The 19,238-nt window shown below is 40.8% G+C and overlaps 1 protein-coding gene across 1 annotated transcript; it reads right to left on the bottom strand.

Moving 5' to 3' along the window:
* Window positions 1–4,257: 4,257 nt before the first annotated feature.
* Window positions 4,258–18,341, bottom strand: LOC309571122 (arylsulfatase D-like). The gene is made up of 8 exons (XM_082278330.1): window positions 18,224–18,341; window positions 17,201–17,323; window positions 14,669–15,092; window positions 13,674–13,810; window positions 10,981–11,115; window positions 9,395–9,557; window positions 8,507–8,628; window positions 4,258–4,687 (listed from the first exon to the last, which is right to left on the bottom strand). The coding sequence occupies exons 2-8, from the start codon at window positions 17,319–17,321 to the stop codon at window positions 4,317–4,319; spliced, it is 1,473 nt and encodes a 490-aa protein (XP_082134456.1). The 5' UTR covers window positions 17,322–17,323; window positions 18,224–18,341; the 3' UTR covers window positions 4,258–4,316.
* Between the last annotated feature and the right edge of the window lie 897 nt (window positions 18,342–19,238).

Below are 19,238 nucleotides of genomic sequence, written 5' to 3'. Positions count from 1 at the left end.
CTTTCTGTTTCCAAACCTTTTAGTTACAGCTTTTAGACAAATGGCAGAGCAGAAGCCAAGGTTGTTTGGATCCTGTAGTTTTTAACCCCATTTATCTCAACGTAGGCAGTTACAATTTTTTAAATATATATTTTCTTTTCTTGCTTTCAAAAAATCTTAGTAATGCAGTAGTATGGTAAATCAATAGGAAACTAGGTTTTGAATAAATCTGATTTTCTTTTTTTAATGGAGTTGATTAGATGTAACATTACAATCAAAACATCCTACAAAAGTCTTCCAGTGTCTTATTGAGTTCAACACTATATATATGCCTCTGTGTGTGTATTTTAACCTACAATCTGTCATGAGAAAAAGGTTTTTAGTTATTCCTTCTTGGTCATTTATGTAAACACCTCTTAAATATATTTAGAGTTCTTGGGAATTTCAAGCTGGATAAATTTTGAGCTCAAATTACTTTTCTCAGTTTATTTGCTACACAGTTATTTTGCATCCTTAAATGATGGGATCTTGTGATCTGTGTGCTGGCACTCCCTTGAGTCCCAGCAGGGAGCAAAGCAATGTGTCTAATATTTAAACATGGTGAAGTGAGGCTTCATAGAAGCTGATTGTCTCACTCCTGTGAGACTTGACAATTGCTCTGTTGAGTCAGCCTAATGCAACAATTCCAAATGTCATTTAATAATGATCAAATGAGTTAAGCGGAAGTCGGCTTCATGCAACATGAATGTCAAACATTTACACAGTATAACCACAGCTCTTTCAGTAAAACAAACTTCATTTGTTACAGAGTAATAGTTCCCTCTCTATGGTGTCTATATTAATCCATTTGTAGGCACATTCTGGTATGGCTAACAATGGCTTGGAGATTGGCCAGTTGTCTCAGGTTTTCCCAAAAGGCCCTTTCATGTAGTTCTTGTGCTTTGCTTCAAAGGGAGAAACCATGAGAAAAGAAGGGAGAAAGCATACGATTTAGGCTTTATTCTTATATTAATATATTTTTCAAATCATCATTATAGATGATTTTTCAAGGAAACCTATGGAACTCTAATGAGTTTCTTACTCCAAGAAGGCTCTGTGACAGCTTTTTTGCCTATTAATGCATTTTATGTGAAAGGATTCATGAGGACAACTCGAGCGTGATGTTGGGTTCGTCTGCTTTATGGGGAATATACAGTTGCCAGAAGATCAGAAGAACAGCTTGTGCAGAGCTTACATGTTCTCAATTAAAGTGTATATAACGATCTGCAACAACTCCATGGCCAGGATCTGCATGAAACAGGTAAAACAATTAACCTCCTTTTCATGCTTACCACTCTCTCCTCAAAATTTGTACCTTTTAAGATATACTTAGCTTTAGACAGTGAAAGGAACTTAGCACCACAAATAGTCATCTCTCCTGACCCCCTGTTTTTTGAAGTGATGTGCATCTTAGTCAGAAATTTCCCATTACTTTGCTCTTCTTGTCGCCTGCAGATCCTCTGTGTGCAGTGTCTGCCCTCTCCCTCTCAGTGTGGGAAAAGCACATTTCCCTGTGCCCGGCTGAGGTCTCTTAACAGTTGACAAAAGCTGGTTCTCCATGCTGCCAGCCCTAATTTTTCCTCATCCTGCCTGAAAGCCCCTCTGGTTTTCCACAGATGCCAGCCAAGATAAAATTATCTGTGTTTAGATATCAGAAACGCAACGTGGATATGTGACTCCTTAGCATCTGACTCTCTACAGCAGTTCAGCAAAATTACCTTTCAGAGGAATGAAGTGTTAGACAAATGTTTAATGTTTACATTTAGGGTGATTTTTTCACACTGTGTTTAGAGATGGAGTTCAGCGTCTTGCTGATGTACCGGCCTTCCTAGTCTGGCTTCCTGAAGTTTGGATCTATGCTTGCATGCTGAGTGGGTGCTTGAACACCTTTCCCATCCCCTGGCAAATGCTTTCATCATGGTCTAGTGTGGGACTGGGCATGGTCTTGTGTGTAAGTCATAGAACATGCTGAGTTGGAAGGGACCCAGCAGGATCACTGAGTCTACCTCCTGGCCCTGAGCAGGACATCCCAAGAATCATGTCATGTGCCTGAGAGCATTATCCAAATTCTTTTGAACTCAGGCAGGCTTCATGCTGTGACCGCTTCCATGGGGAACCTGTTCCAGTGCTCAGCTACTTTCTGTGTGAAAAACTTTTTCCTGCTATCTAACCTAATGAGTGGAGGGGGTGAGTGGGGAAGTCAGTGAAGTGAACTGGGAAAAAACTTATCCTTGTTCTTAATTGATAATGTAGATGCTACTGAACTGACTGGCTTGACAGCTTTTGGCTTTGTTCCCCACTGAGCAGTACAATTTGTCCTACCCTCCTATGCTCTTTTCTCCCTGCACAAATCCAGTGAAACGCAGCTGCTCTGGTTTCAATCCCCCCATAGAAAAATGTCAAATCTGGCAAGTTTGTATCAATGATGGCGTGGATTTAAATGCTGTCAAGAAGTGAGAACAAACATAATTTTAGATACTTCTGTCAAATGTGACATTGAGGCATCCAAGCAGTTCATTATCATGCGTGTCCTTTGATTTATGTGGAATGTTTTCCACATTAACTTTCTTGGTGACATTTTAGAGAAAAGGTGAAATGGGAAGTAGCCTGAAGAAATGCCTGGTCAGCTTTTTGGAGACTTGCACTTGGGCCTGTATCATGGTGACCACCATGCTGTTTAAACAGCGGCGACTCACCACAGCCCTGACCTAGCACACTGGAGGTGTAAGTCAGGAGGTTCTCTGAAACACTGCAATGGGTGCATAGTCCAGGCACACACTCTCTTCTGTCCTGAAGTTGGTGAAGGGGACCTGCTGTGGCACCTCAGGAGAAGAGAGAGTGACCTGCTATGGGCCTTCTTGTCTCTTCCTGCTTCTAAAAGGCAAAAAATGACACACAGGCAGCCTTGGTACTGAATAGAGCTGCAGTGGTGTGGCTCCTCAAGACAGCAAGCTTTAAGTAAGTAAGTCACCTGAAGTCCCTGCTCTGCAGCTCTTACCATCCCTTGTTACTTTTTAAAACCTGGGTGACCTTTAGCTGTATAGCAGGAATTGAATATACCATGTTCAGGAAGACTGAGTAGTTTGAATCTGAGTCTCGTGCCCACAATACACTTTTTTGGTGAGGAAAAATTACAGAAGCCTCCATTTGAAAATCTGATTTGACACAAAAACCCTGCAAGAGTATGGTTAGGATTGTATCTTGAGAGATTAATTTATTTAATCTAAGGGCAGCAAGAGAGGATTAGATATTTTAATTCCCTCTCTTTCCCTAATGACTGTAGAGAGTGCTGACAGGTTATCTTGGAGAAGATAACCTGAACACAGAAGCGATTAGTTTGTGAGGTGAATTTTTTTTAACACCTCCTACTGAAAACAATGTGCTTTTTCACAAAACAAAGCACGTTTTTCAGCAGGCATAATGGCACTCCTATGAAATCAGAGGCACTGTCACTCAGGTGGGACCTGCAGACTTATGAATTGGTCTCACAGACAGGTCACAAATTTCGCAATCCTCACAAGGCAGCGGGGTAATGATTTTCAGTGCTCTCACAAGTGAGATGACTTAACTGCGTGGAAAACACGTCAGTAGGAAGTGTTGTGGTTTAACATTTCAGAATAGCTAGGTACTTTGCTACTGATCCTGAGATGCTAACTTTGGCTGTCTAATTTTTAAAACATACTTGTCAGTTCAGTTTTCCCTGAGAATTCTTACATAATAGATGAATGTACAGATGATGAAGCAAAAAATTTCTGTAAATTAGTAGGTGTTTATTTCTGAGAGGCCAATGAATTTTGGTATATTTCCAAATTAAATGTGCAATTTTATTTTTCATTATTTTTGCATTGTCATCATCCTTTCATTTTTGTGCAAAAGGTTTTTTTCATTAAAAAAGATAAGGCTTGAATAGGAATACGTTCTTGGGCTCAGTCCTGTTGTCTTAACAAGCATATTTCACATACAAAGATCTGCTATTAAAAATTTGCTTTCTTATCAGTTATCACTTGTTTGAATTGAAAATCAGTAAGGAAAGAAATATTCTTTCATTTACTTGGTATTTAATCCTGAATTATTCACTTGAGGGGTAGATTACACAGATGACCCGATTTTTTTTTTTTTTTTTAACCACAGGCTTACTAAATTACCATGAGTAAGAGAAAAGGTTGAACAAAAACAACCATTGATGTCCCTTTCAGTTATTCCAGTGTAATTTAACCTTTAATCTCTCTATGACTGTAGTCACGTGAATGTGAAAAATTATCGATTTCTTTAAAGCTAACCATATTTTGATTGTGGTGTTAAACTATGCTATCTCCTTTGTTATTTTCTTCATGGCACCAACAGAATGGGAACATCCCACAGCATGGCTGCAGCCATGGCTTCCATATATTATTGTAAGGAGACAGCTGTTGTGGGACTGGAGTCAGAGTCTTGCGATGCTCTTCCACAGCTCTTCTTATTCTCCTCATTACAGCGTCAAACAAGGGCTCAGTGTCAGCTGATAGAGGATTTGCCTCAGACGGATCTTGCGAGAGATTGAACAGCAGTGGAGGGTCATGATGGGTTACACCATCCCCAAAACATGGACAAATTCCTCTTCTGAAACAGGCCCCGGAGCCTTCTGGTTGAAATACTGGCGTAGCATAATGAGCTTTCCATACAGTGCCACCTGTCAGAGAAGAAGCACACTTGAGCAGCCTGATGTCATTAGGAGCTGGGGGATGGTCCTTGAAAGGTTGGTTCATGGTGAAGTGATCTGCTTTGCTCTTCCGAGGGGAAGCTCGGTCTAGCACTGTATTTCCCCATCCCTTTTCTTATTAAACTAGGTCTAGCACTGTATTTCCCCATCCCTTTTCTTATTAAACTATCTGCCTTTCCCAGATGGTCCTCACTTCCCTGCCCCTAGCCCTGGCCACACCCTCGGGTCCTCCCTTTCCAGTACCCAACTCCGCCCATGCCCCGCCCCTGCGCCCTGAGAAAAGCCCCGGCTCCCTGACGCCTGCCTCTGGGAAACTCTGTCGTCTTGTGAATAAACATTCCTCCGAGGTCGCCATGCAGGGACCCTTCCCGCCTCCTTCATCATCTGGTGTTGCGGAGCCCAGGTGGCCGGAGCAGGAGCGCGGGGCCGTGCGGAAGGGCTGCGGGAAGCGGAACAGCCGCTCTCCCCGCAGCAGCCCCGGGAAGGTTTGCGGCTTGCTAAACCACCGCAGGAAACCAAGCAACGCAACAGCGTGGAACAACAAAGAAGAACACAGGACCATCCCTGTCGCATACAGGGAAAAGGTGTTGTGGAAGTTAGGGAGTCAGATGGTTTTTTTGTGGCTCATGGGTGCACCTTGGCTCTGGGTACCATGTGCAGTATATGGATGGTTCGCCCAATATTTTCAGTACAGACGGAGTCTGCCACTTTCTTGTTCCCCTTTAAAACTTTTCATGCCTCTTGGAGGGGGAGAAATGGAGAATGTAGTCCCCAGTTTCTGGGTGTAAGTATTGGTAGATGGTTGTTCTGGCTCTGTACATCTGAGTGAAAAAGCATATTTATGCAGAAACTGACCACAGCTTATTTCTCTGCTCATGTTCCAGTACACTTCCAAAAAGGGTGGTAATTGCAGGCCTTTAAAACAGTAAAATCTGGAGTCTAGTTTTTAAGTTTACATGAAGAAGGCAAATAGTTCACAGCTTTAGAGCTTGTACTTCATCAGGCTCTTGTACTGACCAATGGGATAAGCACAGGTTTGTAACTTGTAGTGAAAAAGTGGTAAATTACTAGGACTACATCTAAATGCAGTTCATCAGGACATTTTATTTCTCCTTCCCCCCTCTTTTCTCTCCTATTCCTTACCCCACATTTAGAAAGCACTACACTGAACTCAGAGGCGAAGATGTGCCCAGCAAGAAGACAGCAATTAGATACTATGTCTGAAAAAGGAGACAAGAAGAAAGAGGACATTCACCACTTGGAGCCACTTCTGTGCTCAAAGCATTAAAGAGCTGACAACTCCATTGTTCCTACATGGAATATTCTTTTTGGTTCAATGGAGTCAGCTGAACTTTTCTCCCTTTCTTCTCTTGTGTCCAGAGCTGTTCTTTATGTCTGGAGCCTGCAGCTTTATGGCTCACACTCTGTCTTGTCACTACTGCTAGAACAATATTTTGTGAATAAATAAAATTTTAAAACTTCTTAGAAGGTGAAGGGGAGCACATAAAAGATATTAAGGTTTAGGTAATATCTTAGCTTAAAATACCCAGTTGCGGGCTAGCTGGCTGGCTCTGTGTCTCTTAATTTTCACCCCATAGCTTTGACATCCTGCTTCTGCACTTTTATGGAGGGATGCTGTCTCAATGGTTCTGAAATGTTTTGGTGTAAGAAAATGAAGATAAATGTTAGATACCTCCATTTCTGAAATTGTGAAAGAAAGGATAAAGAATGTGGATTTCTGAAAGAAAAAGGGTTAGAGCGTGGTGGTGATAATGCCAAGCTTGTGGGTTCAATCCCTGGATGGGTCATTTCCTTAAGAGTTGAACTTGATGATCCTTATGGGTCCCTTCCAGCTCAGAATATCATGGATCTGGAAATAAAGCTGAAATCTTTCAACTTTCTGACAGCTTACTAAGGACAGACAGATACTCCTTAGGTCTGTTTGAGTATTTGCTTTGCTGCTGGCTGGATGTGCTCTGCATCCTTAAGCTTATCCCTGTCTTGTTACTAAAAAGATGTTTGTCTTGTGACAGAACTGCAAGCATCCTCTGTGATATCAGGGTGCCCAGAGCATGGGATTTGCTTCTTACGTCTGTTGGTCAGGTAGCATACATAGGTATTTGTTAAAAGGAGTTAAACAAGCACTCTCTCAGTATGTGACTCTAGTTGGAGTGCTGTTGTGGTATTACTAAAATAAAATATGAGATAGACAGATGGACTTATCTAGATGTACATAGGAATTTGTGATCAGTGTTCAGAAATACTGAAGTACATAGTCATTCTTTTCCATAAATAATTGAGCTGAATTCTTTAGACCTTATATACTGTATGGCAATTTGGGGTAGTGAGTGTAGAATGTCTGGGGAGAATTGTTCTGATTCTGCTAAATTTTAGCATTCACTTTTCACAGCTGCAGATAATTACTGGAGTTGCAGAGTGGGAGACAGCCAGGTCCTTGTTAGTTCACTTTGAAGGATAGAGTGAGGCTGATTTTAATTAACCTGTGCTGGTGAGCTGAGCAGACAGCTGGGTCACAGAAGGATAAAAGAAATAAAAAGGTAGTAGAAATCAGTACTGATAAAGCAGTGGGGGTTTCACTCATCTCCAAGAGGCAAAGAGGGATATACAATTTGCTACTGAAGTAGCTCTGACAGAATCTGAAGTGTGCATGTGCATGTTAGGGCAGTGTGTTAATTTAATATATTCCAGGGAAAGGAAACCTGCTGCTCCAATCCAAACATCTCTCAAACCCATCTCGTAACAGTCAATCAGTTTAATGAGCAGAAAGAAATGGACTGTCACTAATAAGACTTATGGTGCAGAGGTAAAGGAAAGGATTCTTTTGGCTTCAGTGAAGGCCTTAAAGGATGGGTCCTGCCTGGGTGACATCAAGACACAATGGCTTCATATCTAGGCTGATCAACAGAGAGATATAAACAGATAATAAATATGAAATGTGAGTGTGACATACTTGTAAACGAGCTAAAATGGACTCTAAAAAGTCTTATCAGCCCAGTCAGAAGAAACTGCAGTTGGAGCAAAGAATCAAAATTTTTGGCCTGGCTGAGAGCTGAGCTACATATTTGGTTAGCTGGTCTTCTATATGCAGAACATGGCATTGTTTTTAGACCCCTTGCCATGAACAGTTGAGGTTCAATGGGAAAAATTGTAGAAAGGCATGCATAAGAAATCTAGATGTGCACATGGCTACATAGGAACATGAAATGCCACAAAATCTACCCTGCATCTGCATATTGTATGCACAGCTACTTAAGTAGAACTTACATAGCTTAGAAGAACAAGCAATCTAAGTTAGGTGAGAACAGCAGGACAACCTGAAAATCAATTCTTCAAATGCCCCACTTGACTCAAGTATGTATTTAGCCTTTCAGTAAGGAAGTGTGGCATGACTCGTCAACAGGAATATTTTCCAGGAGTTGGGGCAGTCAGACACAGCTTTCTCTCCCCAGAAACTTTCTGTGTTCACAAAAAAACGGTGTGCATCACAGAGAAACAGAGAGATCTCTAAGAATACTGAGAGATTCTTGAAGCTCTATGTCCCAGGAAGCAAACCCCTGCATCTCAGGCAAGGCAGGACAGCTAACAATGAGAAGAAGAACTGAGAGTTTGAAACAATGAACGTATTCCATATATAAATATATGTGTGTATACATATATATATAGGTGTGTGTGTATATGTGTGTATGTACATTTTTACATGATACTCTATGGAAAGCTAGAGGACATTGCATCATTTCTGACCTGCAGGAGAGGGATGTTTATACTCACTGTCCTTCTGGTGCCAGCGCACTGCATGCAGAAACACACCGCAGTAGTGGAACAGGAACTCGTGCCCAGAGTGCTGCACTGTCCCCTGCAGCAGGGGCAGCAAGGTGTGCCCATCCACGACCCTGACAGAGAGGACCAGAGTCACCAGACAGTTTAAGAATTTTAAGTCTGCAGCTGGAGCATGAGCAGTACTCACTCTGTATGTGTGCAGCATTAGGATTTCAAGTGTCATCATTAAACCAAGGTACTGTTTAGCTAATGAGCCCGGAGATTTTTAATTGGGTGGACACCAATAATTAGCAGTTACTAGAAGTTTTTGCATTTACAGCTAGTTCACACATCCTGCCTGGGGAGATCAGTCACCATTACTGTAATTTTCCTGGATGTGATAACAATAGTGAAGGCACAGTTCACAGGTTTTAATTCTGCTACCTGAAATGGAAATCGCTGACAGCTCTGTGAGCTGCAGGCTCTGTAAAAATATTAAAAAAAGAAGCCACTTACTGAACTGTCTAATAGTTGGTTTAGTTACGCTCTACCAGTACTTTTATGCTTTTTGCTGAAACGGCTTAGCCACCCACACTTTCATGTGTCCTTTTGAGAAGTCTCTTTTTTTTCCACAGTCATCCTTGTGACCCAAATCAACCAAGTTGCCTTCAGTGACAGAAGGGCTGAGTTAGCTAAATGACCCTTGGTAACACCTATGCTTTTTTCTTTGCCTTTTCCACATAAGCAGATGAGATGGGGAAACCTGTGCAGAAAGAAAGCTAGAGAATTGCCTGGTTTGGAAACAAAAAGAATTTAACCTGTGGCTGTTAGGATGCATGACACAGTTTCTGTCTAAATAAAGAAAGAGATGCAATATGGTTTATGAAGCCACCTCTGTACCTGTCCTGAGGCACTGCCCCTCCAGCCAGTTGCACTACTGTAGGATAGATGTCCATAAGGCTTGTAGGTTCATCAATAACTGTGCCTGCAGGCAACACTCCTGGCCATCTAACTATACCTGGAACACGGATTCCTCCTTCCCAGCCTCCCATTCCTTTTCCACCTGTTACAGAAGGGGTAGAAGTATCAAAAAAGCTAAAAGAATAAAAGATATCACATGTTTATTGCACATGTATAATAAACAGTTTTAAAGCTTTTAGAATATTCATGTAACTTCAATGAAACACTCTAAATCCTGGAAAACAGTAGACTGTCATTCAGTAGTGGCTCTTCTCATTATTTGTATGTGCTGCTTATTTATCTGCTTGTTTTTTTTAATATGCAGTTTCCAATAGCAAGAGTGAGTTTTACAGATATTTATTAATTAAACTGTATTTTTTAATCTCGCTAGTTAGTTTCACTGGGATATCCCCTGTTCTGCTCTATGTGGACTTAAATAGTTATGTTTTCCTATTATTGATATCTAAATTGATATTGTATCCCCTCTTGTCTTCTTTCTAAGCAGGCATCATTTCATCTTCGTCCTCTCATACTGAATTCCGTCCCTGATCACATTTCTCTTTCCCCTCTGGACTCTCCTGTTACTAATATACTTCTGTTCAGCTAGTGGAAGTGAATTCCTTAGATCAGATTCTAAGCTACTCAAGTGAGCCTCTTGGCCTTTTTGCATTTGTTACTGGCATGGAAACTTCATAACAAGAACTAAAGGCTAATTTTGCATTTAGGACTGTGTGTGGGTGGATCCCAGCTGTATCAAACATTGCTTGTGTGGCTCAAGTAACTTAGTGCTAGACAATGTGCATTGTGGTGCTGAGAAGGTCAAGGTGCACATGACTCTTCTTCTACAGGGAAACATGATGGATGCAGCTTTCAGACTTCATTATACAGTAAATGCCAGAGTGGCTTTTAAAGGCTTAGTAATCTGGAGGGAGCACATACAAGAGATACCATAGATCTTCATTTCCCTAGAGCTTATGTTGCAAGCCAGCCATAGAGAGTCTAGAAGAAACTTCTATATGGTGGGTGAGAAACTGGAACACTATATTAAGAAAATAAACATCAAGATACCTGCCAGTGTTGACATAGATAATCTGTAGAGAGGAACCTTTTGAAATTCAGTAAAGGCAAATGCAGGGTCCTGTACCTTGGGAAGAATAACCCCATGTCCCATTACAGGCTGGGTGCAGACCTGCTGGAAAGCAACTCTGCAGAGAAGGACCTGGGTATTCTGGTGGACAACGAGCTCTCCATGAGCCAGCAGCGCCCTTGGGGCCAAGAAGGCCAAGGGAATCCTGGTGTGCATTAGTAAGAGCATTGGCAGCAGGTCGAGGGAAGTGATCCTGCCTCTCTACTCAGCCCCAGCCCTATGAATAGCAGATGCCCTGATTTTTTTTCAGCCCTACAGTCCAAGATAATAATCCCATCATATAGTTTATTAAATATAGTCTGTTCGGATATATTTTTCTCTATAATTTTTTTTTTTTTAAGGGGAAGTCTTATGCATGTACGCACTTCTAAAATTTTACCTTTATATATCCCATTCCATCCACCCAACTGAGAATTTCCTCTGTGAGCCTCTAAGAATCCTCCATGATCAGATCCAAAATAAATGAATGTGGTATTCTTCAAGTCCTCATTGTCAATAACATCCAGAAGCCTGCCTATAAACAAAGCAAAACATCATAATTACATCAGGAGATGCAGTCAGATTTTTTAGGTCTTGACTCCCAAATTCACTGAACACTGAGACCTTCCATTTGCCTGAAAAATTGTTATGATCTACCATATTCAATGCAAAGAGAGCTTGACAAATTAGAGAGACGGGCAATCACCAGCCATGCGAGGTTTAAAAAGTGAAACTGCTGGATTCCGCCCCTGGGAGACGGCAGCCCTTGCTATGTGTGTATGCTGGGGAAGGAGATGCAGGAAAGCAGCACTGCAGAAAGACACCTGGGGGTCCTGGTCGATGCTAAGTTGAACATGAGTCAGCAGTGCCCTGGCAGCCAGGAGGGTCAACCATATTCTGGGGAGCATCAGCATCGCCAACCAGGCAAGGGAGGGGATTGTCCTGCTCTGCTCTGCACTGGGGCAGCCTCACCTCGAGCGCTGGGGGCAATTGTGGGCACCACAATATGCAAAAGAGAGCATCCAAAGGAGGGCCATGAGGATGATGAAGGGCTTTGAGGGGAGGCTGTATGAGGAGCAGCTGAGGTCACTTGGTCTGTTCAGCCTGGAGAAGGGGAGACTGAGGGGAGACCTGTTAGCACTTTTCAACATCTTTATGGGGGGCTAATGTAGGGGCAAGTTCTCTTCACTCTCAGGACTGGTGGCAGGACCCAAGGAAATTACAAGAAGCTGTGTTCAGGGAGGTTTGAGTAACATATCAGGAAAAAGTTTTTCACCCAGAGGGTGGTTGGGTACTGGAACACGCTCCCCAGGGAAGTGGTCACAGCACCAGCCTGACAGAGTTTAAGAACTGTTTGGACAATACTCTCAGGCACATGCTGTCATTCCTGGGCTGTCCTGCAGGGTAGGAGTTGGACTTTAATGATCCTGATTGGTCCCTTCCAACTCAGCATATTCTATGATTCTATGAAATAATAAGAGCCCAAGAGAAAGCTGATGAATGTTTATAAAACTTTTTATAAAACCAATTGGAAAATAAATGAGTGATACTTTTATTCAAGCTACTCAAAATACTCTGTCATCTTTATTCTGTAGATTCTGCATCAAGAATTGTCTTAACTATGTAGCCTCAAACATCTTGAAAAGGTTAAATAATAGTGCTGCTCTGATTACTAACCACAGAAAACTGCTGTGTGTCACCAGGAACCGAACAAGGACTCTGAGACCAGGCTGCATACTATCAACCAAAATAACTTCCTGATGTCAGTGGTAAAAGCTTCACAGACTGTAATTCAAACCTAACTTCATAAGGAATCTTTTTGGTACTGATTGCATCAAATGTTTATATAGAATGTGATTTATCTTCAATTAATTCTCTTCATCATCTTCTGCATCAAAAGATATTTGCCAAGAACAGCTTCCATACCTACAGAAGCAGCAGCAAAAGCTGAACTGCACAAGAAAAAAACACAAGCCAGTGATCAGCACTTTTGCTCAATCTCTTTTCCTTTACAGACCTCCTGTCTCTCCTTGGTGAAACTAGTTATTGACCTTATCTACAAAACCTTCTCCCAAAAAGTGTTTAGATTGAGTCTAGGCATATTGATTCTGAATTAGATCCCAAATCAAGAGCTATCCAACTCTGGAGAATTCTATCCTCACTAACTGCTATCCAGTTTCAACTACATGTTCCTTACATCTTGACTTCTGCTATCCAGCTCTGCTTACACAGCCTGTGTCTGAAGATGACTAGTGCCAAAAGAGGAAAGAGGAGCACGGCTGAGTCCTCTGCTTCAACTGGATCTTGCAGGAGTTTTCAGCCTGCCCATTGAAAGCAGTCAGGCTCCTCTCAAATTACAGTTTTGTAGATGTGGTTATTGGGGGGGAAAAAAGGTTCAGGGATTGAATCATGACCTCGACAGGAGGCAATTAATTTGTTAATACGGTCTTCACTTTTGACTAAATACAAACAGTAGCTATCTCTTGCCCTCTCATAGAAAAGGAAAAACTAAGTTTAGGTTTTTAAACCTAATTAAGCCAATCAGAAACTTAACGTGATTGGTACACAAGAGCCTAGATTATGACCTAAGTAAGTCGTCACTGACTTCACACAATTTATTAAGTGACACTCCATAGCTTTCTAACTTGGACTTCTGGCTAGGAGAGGGTTCTGATCTATTATTTCTCTGATGAAAATGAGTAAGTACACAAAACAACCACCATATAAAGTAATATTCAGCAGCAACACTCTTTACATCTTCTAAGACCAGAGCTGGAGAAACGTCATACATTTTGATTAACAACATGATCAGGCATATATCTGGTTATTTGACTGCATGTAACACTTCAGCATAGGAGCATCTCATTTAAAAAAAGATAAAGAACAAATTATAAGGACAGTTTAAGCTTTCATCTTAAGAAAATTAAAAAGAGGTATTGTATGGTTATAGTATGGCAAACCCTGAAACCAACTGTGTAACCAAGGTGAGTTCACTGATTTTTACAGATGCCAAAAGGGAGTTTGGTGATCACCCCTTTAATATCTTTTCCTCATTCAACTGAGTGAAGAATTTCCTTCAAGACCAACACTTACCCACCATCCAGTCCATCTCCTCTACGTTATCACCATACAGGCCATGCCTGCTTCTGCCCTGAAACTTCTCTGTGGTAATGAGAGGGGTGTGAACATGTAAAAGGGAAACAAAGAGAAGAAATGGTCTATGCTTGTTTCTGAAATAAAAGAAAACAATAGTCATTTCTCTTCAAACTGTCACACAACCCGAAATATAACAGTGGTATTGCAGTTACTATCTCAATTAATATTATTGTTGTTGTGATCTAACCAAAAAGATTTTTTTTTTTGACATCTTTCAGTCTTGAGGTTGTAGGAGACAGAGGGGATTAAAACATATCCCTCTAAGATGTTTGTTCTGTATTAAGACCAAAACAGTAATGGGCCCTTTCTTTTTCCAGTTCCAAATTAGACAGGTGTAGAACATTAAATAAAGAACTAGAAGAGGTCATAGACAAAAGATTGACACATTCTTGGAAGCAAGGAGAATAGGACTCACTTGCCTAAGCTTAAACATGGATATATGTCACTGGGCATCCGAGGTGCCCTCATGGAAGAGGCAGATATCACTTGCAGTGGGTCATATCAGTAGGTTTCACCCACAGCGAAACTGTATCCCTTCAACATCAAGCCAGGTAGGATATCCTAGGAATCTGACATTACTTATGCTCAAAGTTTTAGAGAAGGAATTTGCATTACCTCAAATTTCCTTTAAAAAACAAACGCACAACCCTTAAACCCTGACAGAAATATGGATATGCCCAGACTTAACACATGAATACTTTTAAAGACTCTGTGTTTTTTTTCAATTCCAGTTAAGGTTACTGATAGTAAATGAAGGGCACCTTTGGGGAAACAAAAGAAACAAAACTGCAAAACTAAACAAAACTCACTACCACTCTCTCTTTTGTAAAATATTAACTTCATATGACACTTTCTCATTTTTCTGGTCCTACTGGCAGAAGGCACAGTATCACTCCCTCCCCCCCGATCTGCTCCTCACCTCTGTTGATTACCTTTCAATGAATGTAATTGCCTCCTTCAGCATATTAGAAGTAGTTTTTTGTAGGTTCATTGGTTGTTCAGTGATATCATGGTTTCTCATCAGGATACAGTTCCAGTACTTGGTGAAACCATAGCTGGAGAACCAGGAGATGAAATGAAGGAGACCACAGATAGCCAGACAGATGATTATTTTCCATTTTACTGGAAATAAATTGGCAAGTTTTCCAATCACAAGAGTAAATACTGCAAGGATGATCATCTGAGTGTAAAACCAGTATGTATCTTGCAAAGACTTGGCCAATTCAGGGTCGTCTGTGCCTTGACACTCATTCACAAGGGTAAAAGGCATACCATAAAAATAATCAAACCCATGATTTAAAGGATGGTGGCAGTGATCACGGTGGGTTTTGCAGTTCACACCCATATGCCACTTCCCTGGAAATAAAAAACAAAGATCTTAAATCCAATATTACAACTCTAGGGTGTGTTTGCCTGTATTTCTCAGTTAAGGTGAAGCCAAGGGCAGAGCTGGTATGGAATGGGGATGGGCTCAGGGAGCAATAGTGCATTGGTACTTTGTCTAGAACAGCTGCTTTTCCTCACCTATCTGTTTAAATTACATGCAGGGCAATGGTCCAGCTCAGACACCTCCCAGAGTAAGAACAAATATGGTTGCAAAAGTTGGTGCTTATTATTTTTCACATGATGAAGTAGCCATGCATTAATGCATAACCTGATAGGGAGAAACTGAGAAAGCCTTGTGCCAAATGAAAGAGCTAAGTGCAAAAATACGAACTATTTTACACACAAGTTCTATCTGACCTTCACAATCCAGGAACAAATTTCAGGAAGAAGGTGCACAAATTATCTCTGTGTGACCATATTCACTGTACAATGAGTAGCAGAAATAGGCTATTACAATTATCCAGTAGAATTGGACATATTAGAATATGTTATACACTGATAATGAACCTTACTGGAGTCATATTACAGGGCAGTGTACTTATCATGACAATGAAGGACAGTCTATAGCCATGGGCTTAGGGCTATTACCTAGACAAATAACTTCTGACAAGTGCTGACCTGTCCTGTACTTCACTTGCGTATTTGAATGTGGTTTACGCTATAAGCTGCATCAGACTGCAGTGAGCAGTGTGTGAAGTCAGTACATCACTGAGACTTGCTTCATTTTAGGAACTAAATGCACACCTCAGGGTGTGGAGTTGAGCACAGGTGTGAAAAGCACAGTAATTGCAATTAAGCACATCACAAAAGAGTATAAAGAATTTTAAAATAAGAGGTGCTTCAACGACACAGCCTTTAATCACTGTTCAGGCAAAATTAGCAATAAGTTACCAGAATTTTCTTTTTTTTTGGACATGTATTTTGATATAAGATCCACTGAAGTCAATGGGACTCTTTCAGCTTTTTGACAGAATACACTTTTGCAGAAATTAAGGGACATCATAACTGTGATAATCAGCAGAATGCTTAAATAACAGAAACTACAGGCACCAGATTGGAAGGGACCACAGTGGTCATCTGGGCCAGCCTCCCTGCTCAGGGAGGGTCGTCCCAGAGCACATGGCACAGGATTGTGTCCAGACAGTTCTTGAATATCTCCAGTGAGGGAGACTCCATACCCTCTCTGAGCAATCTGTTCCGATGTCACCCACACATAAAGACGTTCTTCCTTATGTTCAGGTGGAGATTCCTGTGCATCAGTTTCTGCCCCTTGCCTCTTGTCCTATTGCTTGGCACCACCAAGAAGAGCCTGGCTTCATCTTCTTAGCACCACCACTTCAGATTCTGACAGACATTGATGAGGCCCCCTCTCAGCCATCTCTTCTCAAGGCTGAACAGGCCCAGCTCCCTCAGCCTGTCCTCATAAGAGAGATGCTCCAGTCCCCTAATTATCTTCATTATTGATGAATAAGTTAAACAATACTGGGCTCAGCGTTGACCCTTGGGGACACCACTAGTGACAACTAGACCTTGTGCCACTGATCCCTCTGGGATCTGCTGTTCAGCCAGCTCTCAACCAACTTCCCTGTCCACTCATCCAGTCCACACTTCCAGAGTTTGCCTATGAGGATGTTGTGAGAGACAGTGTTAAAAACCTTGCTGAAGTCAATATAATTAAGACCACTGTGCTGAAATTGATATAATTAAGACCACCGTGGTGTCTTGGTGCTAACTGGCAGATGACATTTTTCTGCTCTAATACATCAGTGAATATCTCTGTTGGCTCATCCTAAAGCAATCTGTACTGGGAAAACAAGATTCTTTCCTATGAATTTACTTCCATTTGCAATGTGTATTTACGTATTCCATACACCTCATTTTGGATCTACCAGATATGCTGTACTGATGCTGGGAGTTGTGGATTGTGTTCTAAAAGCCCTGCTGATTTTGAAAGCTGTGCATACAAGAAAATCTAGTTTAACCAATCTTGGACATTTTGATCAAAAAATATATTTACAGAAGCAACCTAATTAGAATAACAAACAATGAAAAAGGCAACGAGTTTCTTTGTCTCATACCTACAAGTGCTGTAGAATAACCCTGCTGGTAGAGTATTCTGGCAAAAGTAGTTTCATTTGGTGGGAGCCCCCCAGAACCCCCGTTCCAGAAGAGAACCTGCTGTTGAGTGCTAGATGCCATGCCTAGAGAGGAATAATAATATTTAAAATAAAACAAGCCAGGTTTCAGATTTTCAGTCTTCTCAGACTCTGCTTTCTAATGAATGGGACTCAGCTGCCTAAGACTAGTGCCTCTTCATAAACCATTTCCTATGCCCTAGGATATTCTGCTTGACCTCCAGAATGATGTGTTTTCCAAGTTCCATGTCGTTATATGCTAGTCCAATGCAGATGCCTCAGCTATGACGGGGTGTCTAAAAATGGCAGGAAGACACTTACATCTGGACATTAAGCAGCCTCTTACAATCAAAGTTCTATCTAAGCACGATGTTAAAAAAAAAAAGATAGTAAGTTTTTTCTTAGAACAAAAGGCTTACAGAGTTAGGGGTACACACTTCTGAAATGTACAGTTAATGATTACATTTCTCCTTAAGCGAGTCAGAATCACATCTGAAACTATACTGATTATTACTGCTATATGCAGTGGCTGAAGTCTTCTGTCATAAATTTACATGGCTGAAGTAAATCTATTTTAAAACACAATTGCTGAGAACTATTCTACAGTCTGACACATTTCACTGTGAAAAAGTTTGCCAGGATATTAAAAATATTACATTTAATATAATCCCAGTGCCACTGAGCATACAACATTTGCACAATTTTCCTCTTCATTTTTCTACCTCTGGGTGCTTTGTACTCTTTAGATTTTCATCCATTTCTGTGTTGTCATTTAGCCACATTAAATGTGTTTTATATGGGGATTTTCCCATAGAAATCAATCATTAGTCATCTCTATTTTTTGCCCATCTCACTGAGACTCCACATCCCAAGATTAACTGTTCTTTAAAATGGTTTATTTAAGGGGATTTTTAACATCAACACTGACTAGACTAACTGCAGCAAATCATTGGCGAGAGGCCCAACCTGATCTGATAGGGTATCTGCCAGTCAGGAAAGCGGCTCTGCTTGGAGTACAGACAGCTGCTGCAGCAATGTGCTGAGTAAGTCTCACTCCCTCCTTTGCCAGGCCATCAATGTTAGGGGTCCTAAGGAGAAAAATCCCATGTCTGATAAAAGTGTATTACACAGAAATTCATAGCATACCACTCCTCCTACTTTTGTTGAGACTATCACCATCAAATTTACAAAATTCTGTTTACCTACAACTCAGCTAGAAAAGTTCTGTGTTTTATATATATTTTGGAGATATATTTATCTTGGCTCCTTAGAAAAGAGTTTTCCATAGGTATATGAGTTTTTATTAATAACTAAAAAAAAAAAGGAGGGAAAAAAAGACAAGGTATCTCAGCTTTAACCCATACCAAAATCCTACACAGCATAGGGAAAAAGAATCTGTTCACAACACAACATCCAAGACAATAATAGGCTAGAACAAAGACATATTCTCTCAATCAATCTATATACAGATTGGTAACTGCACTAGAGATAAGTGTATCACACAGACTGACCTGTCATTTCATAACTCTAGTAGAATTGTTAACTGATATTAAATTCTAATGTCAGAAAGAAACAATTCCTTCATATTTCAACCCTGGAATTGTGGAAATTTACTTATTATACACATGCCTGACAAGTACAGTGCACAGACACATTTGGAAGGTTCTAAGTCCCAGAAAGTTTCTCAAGCACGCCTGTATAATTATGACTCCAGCAGGAATTATTGTAGAACATTGATTTTGTACATAGTTTGAAAAGAAGTATATCTAGATAAACAAATAAATTAAGAATGAATTTTAATGCTAAGTATCATCAGCATTTTTTTAAAATGAGGTTCACCCAGAAGAGGTAATTAATTTCATACCTTATTGTATCATTGCCATAGCAACCGACATCTCCAATACCAAGATCATCAGCCAGTATCAGTAAAAAGTTAGGTTTGGAAGGATTTGATATGCAGGTTCTTGGAAACAAGCATAAG

This window comes from Coloeus monedula, assembly GCF_965178545.1.
Source record: "Coloeus monedula genome assembly, chromosome: 3".
NCBI classification, from domain to species: domain Eukaryota; kingdom Metazoa; phylum Chordata; class Aves; order Passeriformes; family Corvidae; genus Coloeus; species Coloeus monedula.
This window is presented reverse-complemented; position numbering and strand designations above follow the sequence as displayed.

Excerpts from the sequence above, each read along its gene's own strand:
- LOC309571122 (XM_082278330.1), bottom strand. The coding sequence starts at position 17,321 with ATGGCATCTAGCACTCAACAGCAGGTTCTCTTCTGGAACGGGGGTTCT. Across the intron at positions 15,093-17,200 it reads TTATTCTACAGCACTTGTAG|GGAAGTGGCATATGGGTGTG; the intron begins GTATGAGACAAA and ends TTTTATTTCCAG. Across the intron at positions 13,811-14,668 it reads GCAATTACATTCATTGAAAG|AAACAAGCATAGACCATTTC; the intron begins GTAATCAACAGA and ends CTTTTATTTCAG.